This window comes from Lolium rigidum, chromosome 6 (genome assembly GCF_022539505.1).
Source record: "Lolium rigidum isolate FL_2022 chromosome 6, APGP_CSIRO_Lrig_0.1, whole genome shotgun sequence".
NCBI lineage: Eukaryota > Viridiplantae > Streptophyta > Magnoliopsida > Poales > Poaceae > Lolium > Lolium rigidum.
The window spans coordinates 335580226-335604502 of record NC_061513.1 but is presented as its reverse complement, the minus strand read 5'-3'; the positions used below and the strand labels follow the sequence as shown (position 1 = coordinate 335604502).

The 24277-nt window shown below is 45.5% G+C and overlaps 3 protein-coding genes, 4 non-coding genes and 1 pseudogene across 7 annotated transcripts in view; 1 reads left to right on the top strand and 7 right to left on the bottom strand.

The window, feature by feature from the left end:
- Nucleotides 1-7556: 7556 nt before the first annotated feature.
- On the bottom strand, nt 7557-10917 carry LOC124664844 (60S ribosomal protein L37-3-like). The gene is made up of 4 exons (XM_047202273.1): nt 10705-10917; nt 9847-10018; nt 7908-8009; nt 7557-7777 (listed from the first exon to the last, which is right to left on the bottom strand). Exons 1-4 carry the CDS (start codon nt 10915-10917, stop codon nt 7737-7739), a joined length of 528 nt encoding a protein of 175 aa, XP_047058229.1. The 3' UTR covers nt 7557-7736.
- On the bottom strand, nt 8317-8396 carry LOC124668759. Its single transcript, XR_006991846.1, has one exon. It is a non-coding gene; the product is annotated as a small nucleolar RNA Z199 (small nucleolar RNA).
- Nucleotides 8538-8616, bottom strand: LOC124668761. The gene has a single exon (XR_006991848.1). It is a non-coding gene; the product is annotated as a small nucleolar RNA Z199 (small nucleolar RNA).
- On the bottom strand, nt 8871-8954 carry LOC124668758. Its single transcript, XR_006991845.1, has one exon. It is a non-coding gene; the product is annotated as a small nucleolar RNA Z199 (small nucleolar RNA).
- LOC124668772 lies at nt 9249-9343 on the bottom strand. The gene has a single exon (XR_006991857.1). It is a non-coding gene; the product is annotated as a small nucleolar RNA R64/Z200 family (small nucleolar RNA).
- A 1679-nt stretch (nt 10918-12596) lies between the features above and the next one.
- Nucleotides 12597-13722, bottom strand: LOC124665589 (probable glutathione S-transferase GSTU6). Its single transcript, XM_047202987.1, has 2 exons — nt 13337-13722; nt 12597-13283 (listed from the first exon to the last, which is right to left on the bottom strand). Exons 1-2 carry the CDS (start codon nt 13661-13663, stop codon nt 12894-12896), a joined length of 717 nt encoding a protein of 238 aa, XP_047058943.1. The 5' UTR covers nt 13664-13722; the 3' UTR covers nt 12597-12893.
- Nucleotides 12597-24277, bottom strand: part of LOC124665588 (probable glutathione S-transferase GSTU6) — an 18463-nt gene continuing 6782 nt past the window's right edge. The window contains exon 3 of the mRNA XM_047202986.1: nt 12597-12851. The gene's annotated coding sequence lies outside the window, so the exon portion shown is untranslated. The remainder of the gene's footprint in view (nt 12852-24277) is intronic.
- On the top strand, nt 16861-17800 carry LOC124664843 (annotated as a pseudogene).

The following is a 24277-nucleotide window of genomic DNA, read 5'->3' as shown; positions in this document are numbered from 1 at the left end:
GACAAGCATCAAAAAGTCTTGCATAGGAGTTAACTCATAAAGCAATAAATTCAAAGTAAAGGCATTGAAGCAACACAAAGGAAGATTTAAGTTTCAGCAATTGCTTTCAACTTTCAACATGCATATCTCATGGATAATTGTCAACACAAAGTAATATGATGAGTGCAAATAAGCAAGTATGTAAGAATCAATGCACAGTTAACACAAGTGTTTGCTTCTAAGATGGAAGGAAGTAGGTAAACAGACTCAACATAAAAGTAAAAGAATGGCCCTTCGCAGAGGGAAGCAGGGATAAAATCATGTGCTAGAGCTTTTCAAGTTTTGAAATCATAAAGAGAGCATAAAAGTAAAGTTTTGAGAGGTGTTTGTTGTTTTCAATGAATGGTAGTGGGCACTCTAACTCCCTTGCCAAGCAGACTTTCAAAGAGCGCCTCCCACGAAGGACGTTATCTCTACCACCAAGGTAGATCATCCCTCTTCTCTTTTGTTTACACATGTACTTTAGTGTAGTTTATTTTTATTTTTGGGTGACACTCCTCCCAACCTTTTGCTTTCTCAAGCCATGGCTAACTGAATCCTCGGGTGCCTTCCAACATTCACATACCATGAAGGAGTGTCTTTTTGCAAAATTAAGTTGCTTACTGATGAATCAGAGCAAAACATGTGAAGAGAATTATTAATGAAAGTTAATTAATTGGAGGTCGGGAACCCCGCTGCCAGCTCTTTTTGCAAAATTATTGGATAAGCGGATGAAGCCACTAGTCCTTTGGTGAAAGCTGCCCAACAAGAATGAAAGATAAAACACCACATACTTCCTCATGAGCTATAAAACATTGACACAAATAAGGAGTGATAAAGTTTTGAATTGTTTAAAGGTAGCACACGAAGTATTTACTTGGAATGGCAGAAAATACCATGTAGTAGGTAGGTATGGTGGACACGAATGGCATAGTTTTTGGCTCAAGGATTTGGATGCACGAGAAGTATTCCCTCTCAATACAAGGCTTAGGCTAGCAAGGTTGTTTGAAGCAAACAGAAGTATGAACCGCTACAGCAAAACTTACATAAGAACATATTGCAAGCATTATAAGACTCTACACTGTCTTCCTTGTTGTTCAAACCCTCACCAGAAAATATCTAGACTTTAGAGAGATCAATCATGCAAACCAAATGTCAACAAGCTCTACAATATTTCTTCATTAATAGGTGCAAAGTACATGATGCAAGAGCTTAGACATGATCTATTTTAGCACAACAATTGCCAAGTATCAAATTATTCAAGACATTATACCAATTACCACATGAAGCATTTTCTGTTTCCAACCAAATAGCAATGAACGGAGCAGTTTTCAACCTTCGCCATGAACATTAAAAGTAAAGCTAAGAACACCAGTGTTCATATGCAACAGCGGAGTGTGTCTCTCTCCCACACAAGCATGAATTTATTCAGAGAATGAAAATAACAAAACGAAAATAAAAGCACACAGACGCTCCAAGTAAAGCACATAAGATGTGACGGAATAAAAATATAGTTTCACTAGAGGTGACCCGATAAGTTGTCGATGAAGAAGGGGATGCCTTGGGCATCCCCAAGCTTAGATGCTTGAGTCTTCTTGAAATATGCAGGGATGAACCATGGGGGCATCCCCAAGCTTAGACTTTTCACTCTCCTTGATCATATTGTATCATCCTCCTCTCTTGATCCTTGAAAAGTTCCTCCACACCAAACTCAAAACAAACTCATTAGAGGGTTAGTGCATAATCAAAAATTCACATATTCATAGGTGACATAATCATTCTTAACACTTCTGGACATTGCACAAAGCTACTGAAAGTTAATGGAACAAAAAAATCCATCCAACATGGCAAAACAGGCAATGCGAAATAAAAGACAGAATCTTTCAAAACAGAACAGTATGTAAAGACGAATTTTTTAGCGGCACTTAACTTGCTCAAATGAAAACGCTCAAATTGAATGAAAGTTGCGTACATATCTGAGGATCATTCACGTAAATTGGCAGATTTTTCTGAGTTACCTACAGAAGGGGCTACTCAAATTCGTGACAACAAGAAATCTGTTTCTGCGCAGTAATCCAAATCTAGTATCAACCTTACTATCAAAGACTTTACTTGGCACAACAATGCAATAAAATAAAGATAAGGAGAGGTTGCTACAGTAGTAACAACTTCCAAGACACAACAAAACAGTAGTAAAATAAAAAACATGGGTTATCTCCCAAGAAGTGCTTTCTTTATAGCCATTAAGATGAGCTCAGCAATTTTAATGACGTTCTCGCAAGAAATAAGAGTTGAAACAAAAGAGAGCATCAAAAAGTAAGTTCAAAACACATTTAAGTCTAACCCACTTCCTATGCATAGGAATCTTGTAAATAAACAAATTCATGAAGAACAAAGTGGCAAGCATAGGAAGATAAAACACAAGTAACTTCAAAATTTTCAGCATGTAGAGAGGTGTTTTAGTAACATGAAAATTTCTACAACCATATTTTCCTCTCTCATATTAATTTCCAGTAGCATCATGAACAAACTCAACACTATAACTATCACATAAAGCATTCTTATCATGAGTCTCATGCATAAAATAATTACTACTCCCAACATAAGCATAGTCATTCTTATTAATTGTAGTGGGAGAAAATTCAACAAAGTAGCTATCATTATTATTCTCATCATCAAATATAGGAGGCATAGTATAATCGTAATAAACTTTATCCTCCATAGTAGGTGGCACCAAAATACCACTATCATTATAATCATCATAAATGGGAGGCAAAGTATCATCAAAGAAAATTTTCTCCTCCATGCTTGGGGGACTAAAAATATCATGCTCATCAAAACTAGCTTCCCCAAGCTTAAATTCTTCCATAGCATTAGCAATAATATTGTTCAAAGAGTTCATGCTAATAACATTGCTACTATCATGCAAATAAGGTTCCATAGGTTTTTTAATTTTCGCATCAGACAATCCATGTCTTAACTCAGGAAATAGATTAAAAAGCTCACTGTTATTTTCCATTATGCCTCACTAGTGAAAAACAAAAACAAGAAACAAAAAGATGCAATTGCAGGATCTAAAGGAAATAGCTTCGAGCACTCACACACCGGCAACAGTGCTAGGAAATAGCTTAGTAGTCGGAGGATGTGAATACCTTTTACCTTACCTCCCCGGCAACGGCGCCAGAAAATAGCTTGATGTCTACGCACGCTTCTATTCCTCGTAGACAGTGTTGGGCCTCCAAGAGCAGAGGTTTGTAGAACAGCAGCAAGTTTCCCTTAAGTGAATCACCCAAGGTTTATCGAACTCAGGAAGGTAGAGGTCAAAGATATCCCTCTCAAGCAACCCTGCAATCACGATACAAGAAGTCTCTTGTGTCCCCAATACACCGAATACACTTGTCAGATGTATAGGCGCACTAGTAGTTGGAGATGAATAGAATTTTGCATAAGAGGAAGAATTTACAAAACAGATGACCAAAAAGCAGATTTTGGTGAAAGTTTTATTTTTCCTCCAAAAGGAAGTGTGTGGAAAATATTTAGCTTTCAACACAGCAACAAGAAGAGAATCCTTAAGAACAAATATTATGTTTTACTCCTTATTTTTAGGACTACTTTGTGGGGAGTAGTATTCCAGTTAACATGTTGAGGCCAATGCTTTTTATATCTTTTGAAACCAAGACAAAGATATTTTCATTGATATAGAAGAAATTTTAGAGTGTTACAAACCGGACATGATCAAGGCACAAGCCAAGATCGAAAACCTCGAGTCTACGCTCATGGAATTACAATAATCAACGCTTTGGCTCTGGCCAAGGACCACATAGCCACATTATCTTTGATTCTATTCATAACCATATCGACTGAGAAGTGGTTCCGGAAGACACGCGCGTTTCTTTCTTTCTAAATTTCCCAAGAAACAAACATAGCAAGCGAGGACATCACTCTTTTGGATTGACCTTTCTTTTGCACGAAAGATCTCCACCAATCTTCAACCATTTCCGCTTCATGCCACACCTCCTGATTGACATAAATGACACCAAACCACTCCTTATTGCTGGACTGAAATCTTTTTGTGAAGCGGCAAGTGAAGAGGAGGCGCGTGAAGGATTCTTGAGTTTGGTTGCAAAGCTTACAATTTCCACAATTTTGCCATCCACGACGCTCAAGCCTATCTGTCGTCCACACTCTATTTTGGAGCACAAGCCAAGTAATGATCTTGCATTTGGGAGTGGCCCATGGTTTCCACATCGTGGCAAGCATGATGGAGTTGGTGAGTCCCTCAAATTGCATCTTGTACTCCAAGGACGAGGAGTCTGAGTTGTGATCGAGTCGTAATCTTCCAATTGATCGTGTCATAAGACTCATCATGGAGGTGGATGGTTGAGAGTCTCTCCCAAAGGTTGGCAAATTGGGTGATGTGCTACAAGGATAGGGCCATCTTGCATGTTGATTTGGGAGACCCAAAAATTGTTTTCCAAAACTTTGCGAACATTGCAATTCTTTCTTTTGGAGATCTTGTAAATGAGTGGGGGAGGGCAATGTCCCTAGGTCAGCCTCCATCAAGCCAAGAAGATTCCCAAAAGAGGGCCTTCTTTCCATCGCCAACAGTAACCTTAATTTGGGGCCATCGAAAAAAATCTCTCTATAATTAACATTGCAAGGGGTTAAGAGGCCTATCCAAGGCTTAGAATTATCAATCCACTCCATCCATATCCACCTCAAGCGAAGCGCCGTGGTCAATTATTGAGGTTTAACCTGAGGTTGGGTGGTTAGGTGGGTGGTTGTACCCCCAGCCCACCAGAGTTCAAACCCCAGGTTTGACATCTGTGTGTCTCATAAAGGCGGAATATTCATTCAGTGGGAGGCGACGTTCCCGTCGACAGCGAGACGCCTGTGGTGACTTCGTCAATTTCAAGATCCAATCCGCCGGCTCAGTCTTTCGGAGGTGCTCATAGGGGTAGGGTGTGCGTGTGTGCGTTCATAGGGGTGAGTGTAAGCGCGTATATGTGAGCGTCTGCGTTTGTACTGTGTTTCTCAAAAAAAAAAAAAAAAGTCCACCCTTGTTCTTAGGCTTGCAAACAAGGTCCCAATTCACCTTGAATTCCCTCCTCTAACCTTGGCACTCGCCGCCCAAAGGTTCTAAATACTATCAATATTGCGGAGAACGTCCAAAGGAATTTCTAGAACGGTGATGAAGTAGATGACCACGCTAGTAAGAACTACGTTGACAAGCACGGTGCGCCCAGCCATGGAAGCATGCTTTCCGAACCATGGGACAAGCTTTCCGGCAACTTTGTCTTCAAGGTATTGGGGTTGGACTCTTTTCAATCTCGTGAGAGAGAGGCAAGCCAAGGTAACACATTGGGAAGGTGGTAAGTCTCGCGCGGAAAGGTTGTAGGAAATCTTCAAAATCAATATCATCACATTTGATGGGAGCAACTTGACTCTTAGCGCAGTTGGTGAAAAGACAGGTACCTCCCCAAACTGATCCAAGATGGAGGCCAAGCAAGTGATATCATCTTTGAACGGGGCCATAAAAATGGCCGCATCGTCGGCGTAGAGAGATATGCGAATAGTAGGGGTTCTTCCTCTCAATTGATGGAGGTGGCCTTGTTGGGTAGCTTTGTGAAGGATGAAGTGGAGAGGGTCAATGGCGAGCATGAAGAGGAGTGGGGAGAGGGGGTCTCCTTGATGCAATTACCTCCCATGCTTAATAGGGTCACCGGCAAGGCCATTGAGGAGCATCCGTGAGAAGGCCGAGGATAGTAGGGCGGACACCCAATCTATAAAGATGGGAGTGAAACCGAGGTGCTCCAACATATCCAAGAGTAGTCCCATCACACAGAGTCAAAGGCCTTTTTTATGTCAAGCTTGAAGAGGAGTGTGGGAGCCTTCGATTTGTGGAACCGTCTCGCCAAATTCCTCACATACAAGATATTATCGTGGATACTTCTCTTTTTGATGAAGGCGCTTTACGCATTGGAGACAAACTCATACATGAGAATCTTGCTCGCTGCCGATGAAAAAATGAGTTTGTAAGGATTTGCTCGAATTGTTTAAGAATACTTGCTTACTTGGAGTGGTCCAACATATTCGTCGGTTTGGTTTGAATCGCGTATCGATTTTAGCATGGATATCGTCTAGCAAGTTGTTGTGAAGGCCTTTTTTGTTTGCGCCACCTCTTTAGAGAATCTCCTAGGTTAGTATTACAGGCATGGAAAGAATAATGGGAAGAGCTAATTTAAAAATTCTAAGTTGTCTCCTGAAAATCCTTTTCCATCAACCTTGCAATACCTACTTGCAGGTATAAAAAAGGAAGCTACTAATACCAACACAGATAAAAATTACTACTTCTTGTTGGCAGACCAATGCAGTTTTAAGTGCAATATAAGAAATCAATAAAGTAGTAAGTACATATGGTTTTCTTACAGATAGATGGATGAGAGGGAAAAGCAGAAGGACAAGGCAGACTTAAAGATCAAATCATTTTAAAAAGAAAAGTACATCACTTGTTTCGTTACCCCTGCAACTCTGATGTGCTTTAAGGACCAATAAATTTCTTATGCCAGTGATGCCGCTCATATACACATGCATCGTGTGATGGTTTCAATCTTATTCTTGCTTGGGGACCAAAATCCTCCATGCGCTCGCAGTACAAAAAATGCACATCTAACATCAAATGAGGAGGAGGCATTGTTCAACAGCAGAGCGTCACCTGTTAATCCTGGAGCAGACCATGTGAAGGCTAGACCGACAGTCTCGTCAGTGTATACCGTATGCGGCAGCTCTAGCCCCGGCTCCATGGAGGATGCTGGAACTCTGAGGAGGATCTCGGCGATACGCGGAGGGACGGCCGGGGAGACAGTCCCGGGAAGTGCACCTGAAAAGGACGATCGAGCGGTATCCTCAAGTACAGAAATCAGAGCTAGGTTTCAGCCAACCAAGGAGTTCACTCAACCATGAATTGCAGCAAATCTAGAAATCAGAGCCAGTCAAACACCCGAGTCGGCAGAGGAAAGGGGAAATATTGCTAACCGCAGGAGTCAAATCGGGGGCGTGGATTAAGTGTTGAGAGTGACACACTGACACCAGAGACCTTCTACTCTGCTTCGGCAGCACAAGCAAGAATGCCATCCATCCATCGCCATCCTAGACCAAGAAGTTATGCAGAAGTCTGCGGGATGAGAACAGATATGGAGGGGCAAAATCACGATGTGGGAGGAGGGCATCTATCGAGGGTTATTATTGGAGCTAGCGATTGCTCGACGGGGCCAAGGAACAACTTGAGTGGGATCAAAATTTTGCTCAGGAAGGTGGAAATTACTCATTTTTCATCGCAGAGAAATATCAACAAGAACAAACTCTCATGCAAGACTAATTTGCAAGAATGAACCCTGCAACATCTACAGAACTCTAAGAGTAAGATCAAACTGGAATTCACACGGGCCAAAAGTTATTGGTTCTGAGATTATAACATATGTTTTCTAGGTTGGCGTAATATAATAACACCTGAGATTTAAAGAGCAAGCAACAGGTACCACATAAACTCGCACAAATTTGCTCTTGCTCAAGATTTAGAGGTCAAATTTCAACATCATGCAACAAAACATATCAGATCCATACTGAATGCTATAGCAACAATAGCTTCGACGGTACAATCATCAAAGTAAAAGTCTTCAAATTCAAACTTCACGGGATTCCTGATGGCAAAATCAGACCTAGTTGGCGGCAGCTGTCTTCCTGGGGGCAGCTTCGGTACCTGAATTGAGATTAAGCAAAACAACCATCAGAACAGGACTGATTTAACAGAATATTTTTGACTGCTCTACCATCTGGGAATCATGATTTAACAGATTCAATTTGTGACATTTCATGTGAGTGTCAGGTACCTTCTCTGAAGTTGCTCTTGAACCTGCGAGGCACGTGGCGCATGTACCTCATCCTTCCAGTTCCCGTGGTCTTGCGCCTGATAGCCTTCACACTCCAGTTGTCTGAAATAATTGATCACTTCGTTAACACAAGCTTATTTGAAATCATAGAAGATATAGCAAATGCAGAAACTAAACGTCTGATAAAGTTGAGCCATGGTCTAGTAATCCCACACAGCAGAGTAAGGTGGTATCCAAACAGATAACATATATATAATTGAACACACAAACAAACACTATTAAATCAACTTCTTTTTTGATTCTTGGAGTGCATGAGTTCCATTTAATGGTGGCAAGATGAACAGTCAAGATTGTGATCAAGAAGTGACCATACAAAGTTAGAACCACACATCATGTCGGATAAAAGAGAAATCATCAGATAAAGAACTACGAATCAAGGAAGTGTAACTTCTGTCATATTGTTGCAGTTTATCCATCATCACTTGAAACAAAAGGTATTAGGAAATGCAGAACATACATATCAATATTAAAAAGGAACAAATCTTTAGAGCTACTTGGAAAGTTAATGAAGACAAGTGAAACAAAATTGCACTCTAACAGTTAAAGGTAAATTAAACATAAAGAACAGAGAATCATCAGACTTAAACTACGAATCACGGGAGTTTAACTCCTGTCATATTGTTGCAGTTTATCCATCATCACATGAAACATAAACAGAATCAGGCAATACAAAAGACACATAGGGGCCACAACTGAAATAGTAAAAATTAGAGTATATCTTATGTAATCTATAAATCTCAACTCGACCTGTCCTCAACACACATCCATACAAAACAAAAGCCATGAAAATAGAATACCAAACCCTTGGGTTAAGACATTTCACTAAAAATGGAATATTAAATCAAAAATGTTAAGACTTCCTTCAGTAGATGAACATGAAATACGGAACCACAAAGTTTGTGAGGTATCATCAGAGACTTAAATACTAAGAATCAGAGGAGCATAGCTCTATCATATTGTTGCAGTTTATTCCTCATCACAAGATCCTCACAGATTTAATCAAGCATGAATAACAGAAGATGTATTCCATCAACATATGGGGATATAAAAATAAAGAACAAGATTAAAAAGGTTTGTACAGATTTAAGCTAAGCTAATGTTCTGATAAATCACAAGGAGGAAGTTCTTACGAAACAAATGCACTCTAATTTTCAGTAAAGTAAGCAAATCATGCAGACCATCATCTAAGAAATTTAATTAACAGACCAAATTGTGCAGGCATGGTTATCAGACTAGCGCCCAACGAAAACAGGCATGAAGCAGAAGATTGAACCAAAGAAAATATTGCTCAGAATATGAAATATCTTCTCATCAATGCCGTGGCATCTCTAAAGTCTGACATGCGTTGTAGATTTCATGATTCATCATAGCATTTTAAGAATTGTGGGAACAAAACTGACTATCATGACTAAAACTTAATCAAGAAGGCCCCACAACAAATGAATTAACAGGTTCGACATCTCAAACATATAATGAACAATACAATGACGGAGGCAGGTGCTATAGCTCAACCAATTCATCCACCCTATCATCCACATGTTGCTTGCAGCTCTAACAGGGGCCATAACGACATCCTTAAACTAATTCTTTCTCGCATCGAGTTACAGGGCGGGCCTCCTAAAGATCCAAACCTAACGCATCACGGGCAAGTTACAGAAGCTAAGTCACGAATAAGAGAGACGCCTTTCTCGCATCGAGCTACAGACCAGGAACCCGAGGACAATAGCTACGGGGTTCCGAAGATTCAAAAGCCGACGTCTCATAGCAATTGCAGAACATAGGCAAACACGGCCTCGCACATGCACAATCAACCAACACATTTATCTAGAACAACTAGGTCACTCAAAGGAGGAAGAGCCAAGGTAATCCAGGTTCTTACACTTGCGGATGCGAGCGGCGGGGTAGCCGCAGGAGGAGCAGGTGCTCTTCTGCAGGTGGAAGCTGCGTCGGCCGCAGCGGATGCAGAGCGTGTGCGTCTTGTTCCGGCGCTTTCCGAAGCTGCCCGTACCCTTCGTCTGCAACACGAAAGAACAGGGGTCAGGATCACGGATCTAGACGGGGATTCCGACGAGAGGCGGCGCGATTGGCTCACCATTTCGCCTTGTCTTGTCGCCGCCGCGCCGCCGCCGAGGAAGTGGAGATGAAGAAGGGACCGAAACCTAGCGGTGCGAGGACGAGGCTTTATAGTGGTGGAGCGGGACTGCCCAAGGTTACGCAGGCACGGCCCGCTGGACTGACCGCTAAACGTTGGCCCGCTGCGTAATCTAATGGGCCTACATGCTTACGGCCCACAAGGTGCAGTTCGTGAAGCTCCAACAGGCCCAAGCATGTGGCAAACCCTATTCATCGCCATGATTCCCCATGATTCGTTGACCTACCATTTGTCATATCTTCTTTGATCCTTAGTCGATTCACCTTATGTGCACTACAATTGTGGTTTTTCGTAATCTGTAACATTTTTGTGGCTCACTAGTGCTGTGGGTTATGATCTTTGCTTATTCATTTGTGATATGCTTATTGTGTAGGACTCTTTTTGTGATGACTTTAGCCATGCTATGGTCTACCTTGGGGACTCGCAGATCCCCTCGCAAATGACATCTTCATAACCTATTGCATATTCACATATGTCGACGGATGATGTGGTGGTTGAGGAGGGACCAGTGACTTCCCTTGTGGCCTAGAGGTGGCAGCAAAGATGGCCACCACAAGGAAGACGAAGCCCAAAAACCGCACTAACACGGAGAAGGCCATGAATGCTACACATAAGGGTACCATGGCCATGGTAGGTGAGATGTGATAATCCATGGTGGTAATCACTGTCGTCGGCGTCATGGTGGTATTTGCACACACACTCGTGGTAGGCCGTGTGCCCGACTTCGTGGACGGCGAGGAGGTGATGGTAGGTGAGAGGTGGTAATCCATGGTGGTAGGTACCCTTCAGTGACGGCATGGTGGTATTTCCGCTCGCCGTCGTGGTTGTGTCTGGCTTCATGGCGGCACGCCGTGTACGTTCAGCCAACGTCATCGCCAACCTTGTTGTGTCACGCCGAAAGCTTCAACGTGTCTTATTCAGCCTTGTCTTGTACATAGGCAGCGTAACCGACCGCCTTAGCTATGGTCGTGTTTCTGCGTGCCGACGTGGTGTCCGGCTTCTTGAACGACAATTTAAGGCTCATTGTCACATGTGAGAGGTGAGAATTATGGTCACCATATGCACAAATGGTGAGCCTAAAGCTAGGCTCTTATGTAACCAAAAACTGGGTCTTACGTATTTGCCGGGCTAAAAAATCTCCACGAGCTACCAAACAGAGTGACAAAAGTGGCCCGTGGCTCATTTCGAATGGGCAACGAAAAAACATGTTTGTACCTAGGGAAACCCAAAATAAGGGTAGGATATCAAACGCGCCCCAAGCTTATGAAGACCTCGCCCAGTAGCCAGCAGCGTGCATGGAGCCTGCAGCGACCTCCTTCCTCGTCGTGTGAGACGTGCCACCACCGACGAAGATGGCGCGCCTCAGTGAGGGCTCAGCGCCATCCACATGGGCCCACCAGGCGTTCAAGAAAACACTCACTTTCCTCCTCATCCACGCCTTCGCGTGGAGGCTGTCGCGCGGGCTTCGACCTTGGGTTCGCGTTCCCCACCACATACGCCCTCGAGATGCTGTGCTTCTTCCTCTAGAAGCTCGAGATCCTGCGACGAGACGATGACGGCGGCGATTAGGCTCGCAGCGTGGGCAATGTCGATTGCATGGGAAAGCAACGCCGCGCTGCAAGTTGCGAGCGTGGCGTCGACCCAGGCTCTTAGGGTTGCCCTGTGGGTGCTCACCGGCATTGCCATGGGCCTTGCGCTCTACTTCTTGTTTGCCGCCTGCTGCAGCGATCCTAGTGCGGACGATGACGGGCATTGGCCGGAGAAGGATCTTCACGAGCTGTCCCCGGAGTAGAGGGTTTGACTTATACGCCGGTGGAATGGCATATGGAGCCATTATTCCGTTCCCTTATTTTGTAAATTTTGTTTTGAATTTTAATTGTTCCTGATACATTTTCAAGTGTCTTTTCACAGGCTTGAAACACGGGAACACAACAGAGGCATAACCATTCAAGATGTAAAACACAATGAAAAGAAGAAAACAATGTGGCCAACTAAACAATTTCGCCTTGGATATTCAGGCATTTCATCGGAATGTGGATTCTTGTTGGAATTGTGTTTCATGGACTTTATCCAAAATAATACATGTAGTGTTTGTGACACCTCTTTGTGGAACTGTTGACCATAAAATTGTTACTTCGCCCCTATTGCTGATTTGGAATGATAACCGATGATATTTGAATTTGAGAAATTTCTATATACTTAAGATGTACGCAATTAAGTTCAGTGTTGAAATACACTACTATACCGGAAAGAGCACTGGTGTACAATACTAATCGGAAACAACGAATTTTTTTGTTCAATTTAAGCTCCCATTGAACTTCAAATGCACAATTGAATTTTGCACATGACACGAAGATCTGTTGTGTTGGAAAAGGGAATAAACAAATATGCCAAGTTGCAAATATATTATATTGCAAAAGTTAATTTTATATAAACTCTATTTGGACACAAGTTTAATCAATTTCAACACTTATCTGTAACTTAGAGCATAAGTAGATTTGACCATCTAATCTCAGTATGCATTGTTAGCACCATTACTGATACATCGGAGGAATAGAGGGCAGAACATAGCCAATTTTTCTTACAATTATACATACCGTCTGAAAGTTTTAAACAGAAATGAAATCACTTAGGAGGCATTATCTGGAATTCAACCAAGATACAAAAATAAATCTAGTTGTAGAAATGTGCGGATTGTGAAGTCCAGCTGGCACAGACAACCATTATTGAGACTATTTTTTTCTGCAGTAAACAGGCTTTTTCAGTTGGTTTGATTAGTTGCTCGGCGCCGTAGCTGCAGCTGCAGCCATCCGGGCCTGCCTCATCTTAGCGAATTCAACCACCTTGTCCACGTCCGGCAACTCCGCCTTCGCAACGGTGAGCTCGCTGAAGCGCGCCATCCACGCAGCAAGGAGTGGGGTGTTGTCGCCGCCAATGAATTTCTCTCCGGCCATCACCTCCGCCGCCTTGAGCCACGAGAGCTGGCTTCCCAGCGCCAGGTCCACGAGCCCGACGCTTGCCCCGCCGAAGAACGCCTTCCCGTCGGAGCACTTCACCAGGGCCCCCTCCAGGGTCTCCAATGCCGCGAACAAAGCCTTCTTCCCATCAGATTTCTCCTCCTCTGTCTTCCCCCTGAACAACATGGTGGCCCACGATGCCAAGAGCTGCGCACCGCACATCATAGTGATCAGAAATGACGCTGTGTGTAGTGACAGACGTGAAATACAGAGTGAAACGTATAGGCGGCCCAGAAGCGAGCAATGGCTCGTTCGTACGGGTCGGCGGAGAGGATGGACGGGCCGGCGAACACCTCGTCGACGTACTCCACAATGACGTTGGACTCACAGACCGGCAAGCCGTTGTGGATGAGCACGGGTATCTTCTTGTGCACCGGGTTGGAGCTAAGCAGGAGGTCGCTCTTGCTGGCGAGGTCCTCCTCGGCGTACTCGTAGGTCAGGCCCTTGAGGGCGAGCGCGAATTTCACCCTGATGGCGAATGGGCTTGCCCATGTGCCGAGCAGCTTCAGGTCGTCTCCGCCGGCCATGGTGCAAGATCTAGACGTATCTGTATATCGTGAAGGCTGAGATCGTTTTGGATTGTGTTCCGTTGTGTAGTTGTGGGATTAATCTCACAGCAGGGGGAACTGTATATATAGTGCTCGTGTTTGGCACATGGACGGGGAAACATCGTGCGTCATCCGTGATGCTGCTTTGAGGCGAGCGTCAGCCGTGATGGAGAAACAAGCCGTAAGTTTGCTTTGATTTGGACTCCTCACTACTTTATCATAGTATGAACCTGAAGAGCTCCTTCATATCTATGTCGCATAATGGATGTCGATCGATCTCCTAAGACTGATGTATTCAAAATATGGAACCAGTTTTAAGACGAACTAGCAGGAAGCAAGGGCAATATGTTTCTAACTGGATAAACTTTATTTTGTATCGCAAATAGAAACATATATTAATCTATTAGGATTTAAAAAGTTCCCTAGTCACTATAAGTATTTATGGTAAATAGAATATCTAGTGTGAGGGAAACATTTTAATCATCTTTAATTTGTGTGCTAAAAATTAATGTCACCATAAAAGTCATGCCCAGAGTGGTAATTAGATATTTGTTTATAATTAAATTTCTATTGGAAGCTATACATTTTTATTTGTCTATAGTTACATTTCTATTAGGGTGCGCTTGTTAAAACTCAAGTTATACTTAGTTATTTTAAATCTATTTAGTGGTGAAGAAGGGGTGCCTCCTTCGGCGTCGGGAGGAGAACGGGTGAATGTGGTTGTGGTTGTGGGGGGGGGGGGGCTTAAAGTTCGGATGGACCGTTTAAGGCGGTAATTTGCATAGGGCGGTGTGGCAACGTGGCGCCGGAGCACCTACCGGGCACAACGGGTGGCGGCTAGGCCGGTTCCGGTGGCAGGGGAGTGGAGGTTGGTGGGGATGCCGGTGCCGCTTGTTTCTCTCCGGTGGTGGCGCTTCTCTCCCTCTGGTCTCATCTTCTTATCTTGGGGTTCGATCCGTTGCACCAACGGGTGCGTGGGGGTAGCTAGACTATTCAAAATAACAAATGTGTGAATCTAAGCATAGTGAATAGTGCACATTTCAAAACTAAAAAAATTGTCAGATTTTAACATTTTTGTGTAACCTAGAATATAAAGAATTTCATGCTAAGAAGTTGCACTCTTATAGCATACATCATTCTTTTCATTTTTTTGAAACTTGTAATTATGTTTTTCAAAATTTTGAAAATAAAGGCCTACCGTGTAGCTTGGCCTCCACTTGTCATATTCATCCATCATAGGCTATAGCCTTTGTAGCCACGTGACTTTTGTAGTCATATCTTCTCTTTGTCATGCAATGTGCTGGATACCAGTGTGACATCATCGAGATTATGTTCATATTTAAAATTTCTAAACTTTAGCTCTTGAAATGCTAATTCAGTTAGTGTCCTCTTTTCACCTTGGCTTAGTCCTAAAATTAGATCTCATCTTGACATGTTTCTCGATAATTGTCAAATTGTTATTACTTACTCGCTTCATTCTAAAACAATTGAAGTTCTTAGTTTGTCCTACACAAGTAAGGATATGCTTAGCGGGGACGGATATTAAGTGGAGCACCACAATCATGTAACACCACTTATAATAATAGTTGTATTGCAAAAAATGGAAAACCACCATAAGTACCTACATTTAGTGTTACCAAATTAGTAGCACATCGCCAACAATATATGGGACCCAGCAGCCCGTCCTTTGGGAAATTAATAGTGGTGCGGCACTCTGTGCAACGCCACCAGTACTTAGTTGGTGGTGGCGTGATATTAAAAACTACCACTAGTACGTCCTTTACGATGGCGTTCCACACCGCGACTAACGAGACCAATGTTTTGTGGGTACCACATGCGGGGAGGGGGTATCAAAAAATGGTCCACCGGCAGGTGCCTTATCTCTCCCAAAAGGAGATAGATCCCGTGAGGCGCACTTGCGCATACCTCGTCGATATCGTTGCCGCTGCCGCATATCCTCGGCGCTGCCGGATCTCCGATCGTATCTCCTCGGTGCCGCCGCATCTGCCGGCTCATAGCGTCAACATGGAAATGGAGGTGTGCGAGGGCGAGACCCTTCAACCGGCCGCACGAACTCTGCTGCCCGCCGAGTGCATCAGGGTGGGTATGTCCTCACATTTTCCATTTACCAACAAGGTATTTATTTTTTCCATTTTGTCTATTCATGGATAGGATTACATATGTGATCTTATTTGAACCTTGGAAGATCCAATCGCAGAGATGGAGCAAAAGAAGAGGCCGCATGTATACAAAGGAATAAGGTGAGAAATTGAAGGCTCAAATCGGTGGAGTTCAACCGACGGAATATGGTGAAAAGAGATCCATGAGAGGTTTAACAAGAACAAAAAAAAAGTGGGGAAGAAAGGACACAATCGTCTCTCACACATAGATGACACATAACTAATGAATGTATCAACAAAACAAGATACTGTAAACTAGATTTATTTGTATGAATGCTATGAATCACTATTGTGCACGCATTATGTTTGTACGAAGCTATGAATCGCTATTGTGCATGCAATCTTTTTGTATCAACTAGGACCTATTTTTTTAAAAATAATTTCGAAAACTAAGTTTGTGGCATGCTGCAATAGTCGAACGCCGCCGGTGCATAATGCCATAATCTACTAGCAGTGGCACCATGTTAGTGGCATCAGTATATATTGGGCTATTCTGTACCAGTGTTAAGTCAAACTATTTTAAGTTTCATCAAGTACGTAAAAAAAACATCAATAACTACCACGCTAATTTTTCTCTATTCATTGTAGCAGTTTTTGCAATACATAGTGCAAGCCAAGGTTGGGTAGCTGGTCTAAATGGCTGGCAATATTCCAAGGAGCTGGAACATAAAACTGGAACAAGAAGGAACCTGAAGAAGTACTACATCAGGTCGGGACAGGGATTCAGTGACATTTAAATCAGGTCGGGACATCCAGCTTTGCGACACAAAGTGTGAAGGAGATCGTCATGTTGAGACTATGATAGAGCGGGAGTCCAAGTCAAAACGAACCTAGTGCACACCTAATTCAGTAGGCTTCTTCTCCATCACGGCTGACGCTTTTCTCAAAGCAGCATCACGGATGACGCACGATGCTTTCCCTCCAATGCGCCAACCACGAGTACTACATATATAGTTCCTCCCGGCGGGAGATTCATTTCACAGCCACCCAACGGAAGATAACCTCATTTCACAGCCACCCAACGGAAGATAACCTGAAACGATCTCAGCCTTCACGGTACTCAAACACATCGTGATCTTGCTCCTTGCACCATGGCCGGCGGAGACGACCTGAAGCTGCTCGGCACATGGGCAAGCCCGTTCGCCATCAGGGTGAAGCTCGCGCTCGCCCTCAAAGGCCTGAGCTACGAGTACACCGAGGAGGATCTCGCCAAGCAAGAGCGAGCTTCTTCTTAGCTCCAACCCGGTGCACAAGAAGATACCGGTGCTCATCCACAACGGCGTGCCGGTCTGCGAGTCCAACGTCATCGTGGAGTACGTCGACGAGGCGTTCGCCGGCCCGTCCATCCTCTCCGCCGATCCGTACAAACGAGCCATAGCTCGCTTCTGGGCCGCGTACGTCGACGACAAGGTATACCTTCTGTCTCTGTATTTGACGCAAGGTGCTAAACAGCGTCATTTCTGATCACCATGATGTGCGGGTGCGCAGCTTTTGGCGTCGTGGGCCACGATCTTGTTCAGGGGAAGACGGAGGAGGAGAAATCCGAGGGGAAGAAGGCGCTGCCGGCGGCATTGGACACATCGGAGGGGGCCCCGGCGAAGTGCTCCGATGGGAAGGGGTTCTTCGGCGGGGACAGCGTCGGGCTCGTCGACATGGTGCCGGGGAGCCAGCTCTCGTGGCTGAAGGCGACGGAGGTGATCACCGGAGAGGAATTCTTTGCGGCGACAAGACCCCACTCCTTGCCGCGTGGATGGCGCGCTTTAGCGAGCTCGACGCTGCGAAGGCGGCCTTGCCGGACGTGGATAAGGTGGTTGAGTTTGCCAAGATGAGGCAGGCGCGGATGGCTGCCACTGCAGCCTGCTGCGTCAAACAACTAATCAAGCCGGCTCGGCTAGGACACGTCATATGTGACAAAAGAAAGCCCCATTGTTGCTGAATAAAGTAGTAGTCACAATATGTGTCAGGTTGATTTCATAATCTGCATTTTTTTCGATAAAGGATGCTTTATTACTTTAATAAGCAATTACATCCAGCCTCTCGCATAACCAGGATGCACACAGCCGCTTTGTTGTCTCAAGTCCAAAAGGATAAATAATAAAAACTAGGCGAAATACATATCGGAACGATGAATCATATAACGCCTAAAGTGTAGGTGGGGCATCTATCCGTAGACTATGCTGCCACCCATGTAGGGAAAAAGTATCCCTAGTCGTAGCCTCCAACCGTGTACAGACCTCCGTACATAGCTCGTCGGTTCTCCACTCGCTGTAGAGGTAACCATGAACGGAGAATACCCGTACATCCGTAGATGACCTGCTACAAAGAACAATTTTTGTCATTAAAGATCTTGTCATTTCTACATAGCCAAAGCGCCCAGATAACTGCTAGCGCCCCCACCCTAAGAAGCAACTTAAACGTTGAATCTATACCATGAAGCCAATTGCCAAAGACATTGGCGACACTAGTAGGAGGATACAAGGTAGACGCTACTTGGATGACAGACCATATAGATCTCGCGAACTGGCACTGGAAGAATAAGTGTTTGATTGTTTCGTCCTGATGACAAAAAACACACCGTGTACTTCCATGCCAATTCCGCTTAACAAGATTGTCTTTGGTGAGAATAACCTCACGACGAAGATACCATCCAAAATTTTTAATTTTTAATGGTATCTTCATCTTCCAAATCTTCTTATTGTTGTCAACTGGTAAGTCAGAAAGAAGGATCGCATTGTAGAAAGATTTTACGGAAAAGGTACCATCTACATGAAGGTTCCATCTAAATTCGTCCGGTTCGTGTGATAAATGAATATCTCCGAGCCGTTGAATTAGGGTATTCCATGCCACAAGTCTTTGTCCAAGTAAAACCCGTCTGAACGTCACATTCGGAGGTGAGGTAGCCATTACAATAGCAATGGTATCCCCTTGGCGACGAGCAATCCTATACGGAGCGAGGATACTCGTTCACTTAAGGGTGCATTGTCTAGCCAAGCATCTTCCCGAACCGTATCCGTGCTCCATTCCCGATTGAGAAAGTACCATGGCGAAAGAATACATTTTTTGTCGCCATAAGACCAGCCTGTAAGCGAGAATCCCCGGGTTTCCAAACCACTTGGGATAATGTTTTCGAACCGATATACTTTCTCCGAAGAATAGTTTGCCAAGTCCCATCCTCGCTAAGTAGCTTAAACAGCCATTTACCCGTAAGAGCTGAATTCTTGACCTCCGGGTCATGAACTCCAAGCCCTCCTTGATCTTTGGGACTACAAACTATACTCCACTTAACCGATCGATATTTCTTTTTCTCGCTGTCCCCTTGCCAAAAGAATCCTGGATCGATAGTAATCGAGTTTATGCAGAATTCCTTTCGATAGGATGAAGAATGATAACATATACGATACCATATTTGTGAGTACCGAATTAATGAGTACCAATCTTCCTCCCAGGGACAACAATTTACCTTTCCAACTACTAAGGCGTTTTTGTAATCTTTCTTCCACTAATTTCCATTCCGCTATTGTAAGTCTCCGATAATGAATCGGAATACCAAATAACGAATAGGAAATTGGCCTTGCCCACAACCAAACAACTCGTATAAGAGCCGTATCGTTTTGGGCATCACCGAAACAGAACAATTCGCTTTTATGGAAATTGATTTTCAATCCTGACAACTGCTCAAAAGCCGCCAAAATTAATTTCAGATTTTGAGCTTTTTCAAGATCATGATCCATAAATAGAATTGTATCGTCGGCATATTGAAGTATAGATAGACCACCATCAACCAGATGTGGAATCACTCCTTCAATCTGGCCATCAGCCTTGGCCCGCTCTATGAGTATAGCCAAGCATATCCGCTACAATGTTAAACAACATCGGTGATAACGGATCCCCTTGGTGTAACCCTTTTCGTGTTTGGAAATAGTGGCCGGTGTCATCATTAACCCGGATTGCAACACTACCTCCATACACAAAATCATTTATTAGAGCGCGCCACTCTGGAGAAAAACCTTTCATCCTGAGTGTCCGCCGTAGGAAAGACCACTTAACTTTATCATACGCCTTTTCAAAATCTAGTTTTAGAATAACCCCATGTAATTTCTTAGAATGCATCTCATGTACCGTCTCATGCAAGACCGCCACTCCATCAAGGATGTTCCTTCCTTGCATAAAGGCTGTCCGTGATGGCTGGACAACATGATCCGCAACCGTATTAAGTCTAATGGTGGCCACTTTCGTGAAAATCTTGAAACTTACATTTAAGAGGCAAATAGGTCTATATTGTTGAATCCTTTCTGCCTCATTAACTTTCGGTAACAAGATTACTTCACCAAAATTTAGACGAAATAATTCTAGTTGTCCAATATGTAGGTCACCGAACAAATCTAGAAGGTCCGATTTAATCGTATCCCGTAAAGTTTGATAAAACTCCGCTGGAAAACCATCGGGACCCGGTGCTTTGTTGCATTCCATTTGGAAAATTGCCTTCCGAACCTCTTCCTCAGTATAAGGTGCGGTTAGTAGACCATTTTCTTCCATAGATACTTGGGGTATATCGTCCGTTAAGTCCTCATTAAGAGAGAAGGTGCTTTCTTCTGGAGGACCAAACAGACCTTTATAATAATTAGTAATGTAAGATTTGAGTTACTCATGGCCTTCAATCAACCATTCATCTTGAATAAGAGAATGAATACGTTTTTTCCGATGTCTCCCATTGGCTAAGCCATGGAAATATCGCGTATTTGAATCTCCTTCCAATATGAATTGAGCTTTGGAACGTTGATACCATTTGAGTTCCTCCTCGCGAAGAAGACTCCGCCATCCGCGCATTTGATTGATTTTTAAGTTCAATCTCCTGCGTGGACAACGGTCTAACCTCCGCAACAGCCTCAAGCTCATCAATTACATTCGATAAGCGAGCCTTCTCTTTTTTAAGGATACCGGCCGTATGGGTAGCCCAACCAGAGAGATGTTTGCGCATTGTCCGCATCTTATTATTCCATCTCAAAATTGGAGTGCTGCCCCGACCGGTCTCTCCCAAACCTTCTTAACCATATCATGAAATCCCTCTCGATGTAGCCAGCCAAGTTCAAATTTGAACGGCCGTTTACAAACAGGACGGGGATTCCCAGTAGTTAGGAGGATGGGAGCATGGTCAGACAGTTTTTCAATACGTTCTAGTGCACGGACTGACACCATAGGGTATTTATTTTCCCATTCGGTATCCATCAACACGCGATCTAGTTTCTCGTATGTGGGTTCAGGTAAGCTGTTGGCCCAAGTAAACTGTCGACCGGACATAAACACCTCTCTTAAATCAAGGCTATCAATGACAGCATTGAACAAGAAAGGCCAATGTCCATCGAAACGGCCTTTACTTTTCTCGTGAGGAAATCTTAACAAATTAAAATCGCATCCGATTAAAATCGGATAAGGATTATCTTTTGTAAGATTTACCAACTCACGTAAAAAGTCAGCCTTAAAAGCATCCTGGGCGGCACCATACACAGCAACCAGACTCCACGTGAAACCGTCTCGCTTTATTCCGAATGTCGAGCTTAATGTGATACTCTCCATCAGAACTAGCTAAGACAAGTCATGGTGTCTATACGGACGCCAAGTAAAATGGCACCGGACCTACCACGAGGCGGGCGAGAAAACCACCGAAAGTTAATCCCGCCCGACGCGTCGGTCGAGAAAACTTTGTGTGAAATTTCGCCTACCCGTCTCCGATATAGCAATGAAATCTAAATCATAATCTCTACAACCATCAGCAATGTGGGAATGTTTAGCCAAGTCACCAAGACCTCTCGCTATTCCGAAACATGCCATTCATCGAGAAACTATTTTAGATTTAGTATTCTTCCTATATCTACGAGATTTCTTTCCAGCCGACGATCGAGAACCACGTTCAGAAGCTTGTAGATCAGAACTAAGCTCCACGTGTTCTAAATCGACTTCGGAAATATTACCAATAATAGCCGAGAGAAGCTGACCATCTAGGATGTCATCCTCTTCCTCATCGTCTACTATCGTTGTTTCATGCCCGGTGGAAACATTCGGAACAACCGTTAGACGGTCAAGCTCCGTCCTGTCTCAACACATTGGCCGAAACTGAAATCTCATCAGACCTGCTACCCATATTAACTCCTATGCTACTCAAATTTGAAGAAATACGAGTATCTGAAAACGAATTAAACGACTTGGATGGTTGCTTATTACCAGCCGTGTCGAGGTTCTTCTCAGCCTTACGCCGCATGGCTCTCTCGCATGGCGTCCTCATCCGTCGGCCCCGCCCCATCCACCGCAAGAGCGTACCTCCCACTCCGCCTCACCATCGGATGAACAACGGGAGGAGGGACCGTGGGTGGCGGCTGCCGCGGGGTGGATACCGGCGATGGAGAAGTCGAGGGCGGTGGAGACCAAGCCGGTGAGGGAGAAGAGGTCGTCAATACAGGGGTAGAAGGTGATGTAGCCCCCTGTATCACAGCAGCCCCAGGCGAGTCCCCCTTCGCGGGGGAAGAGGGTGTCGAAGAAGAAGCGCCCTTCGTCCCATCAGCCCGCCCTCGCCCGGCCGGTGCATCGGCCCCAATGCCGGCAGGCCCGTGGTCGACTGCGGCGACGCTCGGGGTCACCGCGGCCGACTGCTGCATGTTGACGATAGGGACGCAGCGAGGCGGCTTCTGCACAGCCATCACGGCCCGACCGAACCAGACCCATCGACTTTGCGGCCCACTAGATGAGACCTCCAGTGCCGCATCCGCCGGTTTGAATCGCGGCTCGAGACCCGCCGCGATCAACGGCCGCACCGCCGGCTCCTCGGCCGCCACCGAAGGCAAAGCTGCCGACGTCGCCTCCACCACCACGCAAGGGCGAGCGGCGGCGGTGAAGATGACTCTGGAACGATACGGGACCTGGTCGATCTCCCGTGATCGAATGCTGTTGTCGATAGGGACGCAGCGAGGCGCCTTCTGCGCAGCCATCACGGCCCGACCGAACCAGGCCCAGCGACTTTGCGGCCCACTAGAGGAGGCCTCCGAGTGCCGCATCCGCCGGTTTGAATCGCGGCTCGAGACCCGCCGCGATCAACGCGCCGCACCGCCGGCTCCTCGGCCGTCACCGAAGGCGAAGCTGCCGGCGCCGCCTCCACCACCACGCGACTCGGCGGCCGGAGACGCCCCAAGTACCACGGAGGTAGCGGCACCCCAACGAAGGATCCACCGGCGCGATCGCTGCCGGCCGACGTGCCGTGGCTGCAGCGAGGAAGTCCCCAAAGACGAGCGCCGGCGTGACTCGACGACGCGGAAGCGGACCTCTCCAGGGCTTCATCCGCGGCATCCGGGAAAGCCGTAGGCCTACCGGCGACGAGGACGCCGCCCTCATCACGGACCTCTTGACCTTCTCCCTCGGCGGCGGCGACGCAGACCTTGCCCGCTCCGACAACCCGCACGACGAAAAACGTACCTCCGGCGACGCGTACCTTGACCATTCCCCGGACTCGGACGTCGGGAATCCGATCTTTGTCCGTAAGTCTTCTCTCACCTCCTCTAGGGACAATTCCGGCAACCGCCCGATCTCGTCTGCACCTGCTGGTTCAAACCCAAGCACCGACCACGCCGCCTCCTCCGTCGTCTCCCTCGTCTTCTCATCAGAATCCTCGTCCTCCGCTAAGCAGCAGAATCTGGATCCAACGGTTGGCCGCGCCGGCGAGGGAGGAGCCGATGCGCCGGCGGCACGCGCAGGATCTAAAGGATAACGTTGCATAGAAAACAAAAAATTTCCTACCGCGAACACGCAATCCAAGCCAAGATGCAATCTAGAAGACGGTAGCAACGAGGGGTTTATCGAGTCTCACCCTTGAAGAGATTCCAAAGCCTACAAGAGTAGGCTCTTGTTGCTGCGGTAGACGTTCACTTGCCGCTTGCAAAAGCGCGTAGAAGATCTTGATCACGATCGCTTTCGGCGCCACGAACGGGTAGCACCTCCGTACTCGGTCACACGTTCGGTTGTTGATGAAGACGACGTCCACCTCCCCGTTCCAGCGGGCAGCGGAAGTAGTAGCTCCTCTTGAATCCGACAAAGCACGACGGCGTGGTGTCGGTGGCGGTGGAGAACTCCGGCGAGCTTCGCTAAAGCTACGCGGGAGATATGGAGGAGAGGGGGCGGCTAGGGTTTGGGAGGGGGTGGCCGGCCTCAAGGGGGTGCGGCCAACTTGTGGCTTTGTGGTGGCCGGCCCCTCCCCTATGCCCCTCATTATATAGGTGGATCCCCAAGTGTTGGTGTCCAAGTCTTCGAATAAGACCCGAACCAAAAACCTTCCATATGAGGGGAAACCTAGCCAAGCTAGGACTCCCACTAGAGGTGGGAGTTCCACCTCCCATATGGGGGGTGGCCGGCCCCCTAAGGGGGAGTCCAC

Excerpts from the sequence above, each read along its gene's own strand:
- LOC124664844 (XM_047202273.1), bottom strand. The coding sequence starts at position 10,917 with ATGCCGTCACTGAAGGGTACCTACCACCATGGATTACCACCTCTCACC. Across the intron at positions 10,019-10,704 it reads GCATTCATGGCCTTCTCCGT|ATCCGTGATCCTGACCCCTG; the intron begins GTTAGTGCGGTT and ends ATCCCCGTCTAG. Across the intron at positions 7,778-7,907 it reads CAAGAGCAACTTCAGAGAAG|GTACCGAAGCTGCCCCCAGG; the intron begins GTACCTGACACT and ends ATCTCAATTCAG.
- LOC124665589 (XM_047202987.1), bottom strand. The coding sequence starts at position 13,663 with ATGGCCGGCGGAGACGACCTGAAGCTGCTCGGCACATGGGCAAGCCCA. Across the intron at positions 13,284-13,336 it reads CGTTTCACTCTGTATTTCAC|CTCTTGGCATCGTGGGCCAC; the intron begins GTCTGTCACTAC and ends TGCGGTGCGCAG.